The sequence below is a fragment of the Vombatus ursinus genome, unplaced genomic scaffold (genome assembly GCF_900497805.2).
Source record: "Vombatus ursinus unplaced genomic scaffold, bare-nosed wombat genome assembly UNPS02004423.1, whole genome shotgun sequence".
NCBI lineage: Eukaryota > Metazoa > Chordata > Mammalia > Diprotodontia > Vombatidae > Vombatus > Vombatus ursinus.
In genome coordinates this window covers 772,112-777,355 of record NW_020944201.1, presented here as the reverse complement: position 1 = coordinate 777,355, position 5,244 = coordinate 772,112, and the positions used below count along the sequence as shown (strand labels likewise).

At 43.6% G+C, this 5,244-nt stretch overlaps 1 protein-coding gene across 1 annotated transcript; it reads right to left on the bottom strand.

Annotated features, from left to right (window-relative positions):
• Positions 1-640: 640 nt before the first annotated feature.
• On the bottom strand, positions 641-2,019 carry LOC114023368 (PC-esterase domain-containing protein 1A-like). The gene is given in 2 exon segments (XM_027835980.1): positions 641-712; positions 715-2,019. Coding segments are annotated over 2 exon segments (1,377 nt in total).
• Between the last annotated feature and the right edge of the window lie 3,225 nt (positions 2,020-5,244).

The following is a 5,244-nucleotide window of genomic DNA, read 5'->3' as shown; positions in this document are numbered from 1 at the left end:
ACCATCTTCCCAGAATCCTTTGTTAGCTAGTTGATTCTCGGTTGTAATCCAAGCTCCTTTGCCTTACGGAATATTATATTTCAAGCCCTCCAATCCTTTACTGTAGAAGCTGTTAAGTCTTGTGTAATCTTGACTGTGACTCCTTCATATTTGACTTTTTTCTTTCTGGTTGCTTGCAGTTTTTTCTCTTTGACCTGATAGTTTTGGAATTTGAATATAATATTCCTTGGACTTTTCATTCTGGGATCTTTTTCAGGAGGTGATCAGTGTATTCTTTCAATGACTATTTTACTCTTTGGTTCTAGGATATCAGGACAATTTTCCTTAATAATTTCTTGAAAGATGCTGTCCAGGCTCTTTTTTTGATCACAGCTTTCAAGAAGTCCAATAATTCCTTTTTTTTTTTTTGAGTTCTTTTGCCCCAGTTAGGAGGGCATATCTTTATTGGTACAAAACAGGAGACAGACTCATGAAAATCAATCCATCTGGCTATGTCCATAGGAAGGGCAATCTGCCCATGGCTATGAAGTCAGTATGTCTAGCCATATCCTTGGGCAAGGAGGAGGTCATTCATTGTTTTTGGCCAGGTCTGGGCCACTGTCTACCGAAGCCTCTCTCCCTTGGTCGGTTATAGGGGCCATTAGGCACATGGCGCTGGAAACGTGGCATCATCAGATTGTGGCGCTGTCTATAGTGAGGAAGAGATTGGGCAAGAGGCTGGGGAGCAGGCGGGGAATCCAACATAGCAGGAGGAGGTAAGGGATCACCGAAGGCCATATAGTTAAGAGGGAAATAGCCAGGCAGGACAGGATTATCTGAGAAGAAGCAGCTGTCTTGAGGCAGGACTTGAGGTGAAGGGTGGGGTAAAGGTGGGGGCCGAGGTTGGGATGGAGGCAGGAACTGGGACTGGAGGTGCCTATCTGGTCGAGTCGGAGGATGATCAGTCTCTTGGCCTACTGGCTCAAAGGAAAGAGACCTCTTAGTCCTCTGAGATGAATATCTCCAAGATGCAAACTCCTCAGGTCTTTGCATTGGATGCTCCAAGGGGGACCACTCTGGGGGTGCAAATGATGACTGATTCCTAAAACGAGGTTCCTCAGCTGCCTGGGCTGGATGTCTCCAGGGTGCAAAAGGCCCCTCAGATGGATGGCCTAGATGCCTCCAGGATGAAGCCCCCTTGAACCTTGGGCCTTGATATTCTAGGGATGACTGCTCCTGACTCCACTCCCCAAGAGGGGTGCTCCGGCGGGGAGCCTCCACCCCCCAGGCCTCAGCCACATGGGCCAGCAATAGCTGTGAGACGTGGCGGTGGGCATGTTGGTCCCAATGGATGCCATCCATACGCCGATGCTGAACTGCATGTCGGAAGTGGAAATGCAGGTCAAGTACATCGAAGTGGTGCTCATCTGCCAACATTGAGCAGTAGAAATTTGCTTCCAACACATCTGCACGTAGAGAGCCTGTCGCTGGCTGAAGTTCAGGCAACAGAAAGCCTCCTGTAATGCGCTCACCCAGTGGCATAGCCAGGGTCCATACCAGAAGGCAAGAGGCAGGCAGAACTTGTTCCATCCTTTCAAATAAACATTCCAAGTTTTCCTGGTAACTTTTAATGGCATCACCACCATACCTGGAGAGGTCCCAGAGGCAGGAATTTATGATGACCAGGTCAGGAGGTGGCCCATGCTCTAACTCAGCCAGGACATCCTCCACATAAGCTGAGTAGACTCGGGTGAGAAAATAGAATCGTAGGAGGTGGTGTCCTGAACTGGACAGGAACTGGCGGACCTCCCGATAATGAGTCCCATTGTGTAGTTCACCCAGTTGTCCCCCTGCCACCAGACGGTCCTGCTCGAAGCTCAGCTCCCCTTTGGCCTTGAGCTGGGCTTCTGTCAATAGGCAGTCTTTCTGCAACAGAAGTACAAGGTCCTTGTACACAGCCCTCTGGATAGAGTCTCCCAGGACAACCACAAACTTGTTGTGCAGCAGCTGCCGGACCTCTGATGACAAGAAATGAACCATGGTGCCCGAGAGTGACAGATAACCAGGCTGGTAGGGACTGGAGGAACTTGGCTGAACTCAGCTGGTTTGAAGGAGGTGAGGGAGGAGTGGCCAAGCAAGCTCTTCAGATCAACTTGGAGCTTCAGCTTCGCTCAATACGAAGCCCTCAGAAGAGTCCGTCCTCCACGTGCTTGGGATGCTCCAGCTCACTGCTCACCCTTATTTATCTAGCATCAGAGTGAAAGAGAGGAGAGATCCTGGAGGGCTGCCTAGAGGTGGAGGAGAGAGAGAGGAAGCTGTGAGTGAAGGGAGCAGAAGGGGAGGGAAAAGGGGAGGGGGAAAAGAAAAGGGAGAGGAGGGAAGAGGGGAGGAGAGGATCGGACAGCTTGGAAAAAAGCAGTCCAATAATTCTTAAATTATCTCTCCTGGATCTATTTTCCAGATCACTTGTTTTTTCAATGAAATATTTTACATTTTGTTCTATTTTGTCATTCTTTTGATTTTATTTGATGTCTCATAGCTTCCACTTGTCCAATCCTAATTTTTAAGGAATTATTTTCTTCAGTTAGCCTTTGTACCTCCTTTTCCATTTGGCCAATTCTACTTTTTAAGGAGCTGTTTTCTTTTTCCAAGCTGTTGACTCTTTTTTCATGATTCTCTTGCATCACTCTCATTTCTTTTCCCAATTTTTCTTCTACCTCTCTTATCTGATTTTTAAAATCCTTTTTGAGCTCCTCTAAGAGGAATTTTTGGGTTTCAGACCAATTCATATTCCTCTTTGAGGCTTCACATTTAGGTGTTTTACCATTTTATCCTCTTCTGAGTTTATGTTTTGATCTTCCTTATCATCATAGCTTTCTATGGTCAGGGCTTTTTTTTGGTTGGGTTTTCTGCTCATTTTTCAGCCTATTTTGTGATTTAAAGTTAAGCTCTGCTCCTGTGGTACAGGGGGCATTGTTCCAGGCTTCTTGCTCTAGGGGCTAGGGGTCTGGCCATTGGCTTTCTGTGTTGGGGTTTCTGGGACTGGCAGTTTGCCCACTGTGCTAGGGTGGCCTGGCCTAGTCATACCTGTTGTGCTGGGGGGTTCCAGGGCTGGTAGTTTGCCTGCTGCACTGGGGTTGGAGGCCTCACAGCTGGCCTGCTGTGCCACTGGACTGCTGAACCAGAACCAGGGGGCCTAGGTTGTTGATCTACACTATGGCTAAGAACCTCTCGCTGGCTTGCCCAGACACCACCTGCACTGGGCTGTGCTCTCCTTTTACACAAGTGCTCCCCTTTTTCCTGCAGTCCTTCTAAGTTATCTTGGGCTGGAAAATAGTTTCACCCAATCTTTTTTTGTGGATTCTGTCATTCCAGAATTCATTTAGAGGCTTGATTTAAAGTTGTTTTGAGGGAAACTGGGGAGAGCTTAAGCAAATTCCTTGGCTCTGCTTCCCTAGATCAATAATCTTTCCATTATGTCATCCTCCTATTTATGATTTTACCCTCCTATTTATGTGTCCCCTGTCTCTCCCTGTATCCTCTTCCTCTCCAAGTGCCCACTCTTGATTCTATTTCTCCTTTTTCTCTGTGTGCCACCTCCCTCTCTGAGTCCTTCTCCTTTCTGTGCCCCTTTTTTTCTCACTGTGCCCTTTATCCCTCAGTGAGTCCTTCTCCTCTCTGTGTCCTCTCTTCTCTGAGTTCTTTTTTTGTGTGTCCCCTCTCCTCACTCTATGTCTCCTCCCTTGTCTACATTCCATTCATCTCTGTGTGCCATTTTCCTCCCTTTGCCCCTAACTTCTCTATTTTCTTCTCATCTTTCTGCACCCATGTCCCTTTACCTCTCCGACTATAATTTCCTTCTCTATGTACTGTCTCCAGTTTGTACTTCCTTGTCTTTCCCAGTATGTTTTCCTCTGTATGTCCACTACTGTCTATGTATCTCACTCTATTCTCTATCAGTCTTGTCAAAAATAAAATGAATCCTGTACTTTGGATTGCAGGGACAAGTCTGCTAGAAACCATTTTTATTATTTTATCATTGTCCTAATCTAAACCTTGTTCTGCTCAGAGAGAAAAATATCCCAACTGAAATAGTCATGTGTCCATTCCCTACACCCACCCCCCACATATCTCCAACACAAGACATTTTGAAGTAACATTTATGGGAATACTGAAGAAAGGGAATTTCACAATATGATAAAACATACTGGTAGGTCCTTTGACTCCAAACCTGGTGGGCCTTCCAATAGGCCATACTGCTTCTATAATTCAATTGAATTTATATTTTTTGCATTCCTGTTATATTTTATTCTAGATGCTGGGAATATTCTTCCTATGAAATGATATTCTTTATAGATATGACACATAATTATACATGTCAGGGTAAGGTACAAATTAGCAATTTATTTCATCTCAGAGAACAGCAGCCACTTAATCTTGGAGAATAATTTTACTTCTAGTCCCTTCAAAGTAGGAGGAAAAAAGCTATTATTCAGGTGGACCAATAAAAGGGTCTGGTCACTGCCCTAATTACTTCAAAGGAGGATTCCTTCCTGTACTGTTGGGAGAAGGGAAGGGGACAAAGTAAGACTTATAAGAACTTCTTTTTCTGATTAATCAATTAAAACTCAGACTCTGAACCTCATAGTAACAGGGAAACATGAAAGGACATAACATTTTTTGGCTACATAAAAAATACTGACAAAAAGTAGAAATTTCATGCAGGCCTTCATCCAATATTACTACTATTAATATTACAATTATTGACATTAAATGGGAAGTATATTTTCTTAAAAATGTGATATATGCATAGGATCTTAAAAGAACATCATTTGTGTTTTTAAATAATAAAATAATATATAACAATAAAAATAAAATAATAAATAATAAAATAATAAAAAAATTTTAAAGTGAATGTTAAAAGAAACAACAGCCCTGGAACATCAGTGAAGAGTATGGTTTTAGAACACAGAATTTCAAGGCTGGGAGGATCCTTAGTATATAGGATGTATGAAATGTCAATTAATTTTCATGGGAGAAAATATTGGAGAGAGGATAGAGCTTAGAATAAGATTTTCAGATTGGGAAGTGTTGTTTGGGCTCAGAATGTATGTCAGAATTTGGAAAGACAACATCAAACCTGGGAGGGTACTAAGAACATAGAAAGTCTGAGGTTGTGGAAATTTAGAATTAAGAAGGTCTGTGCTGGATGGAATCCTCATACCTGGAATAAGAGGGATGACAAGGACCATAAAACATGGAAAA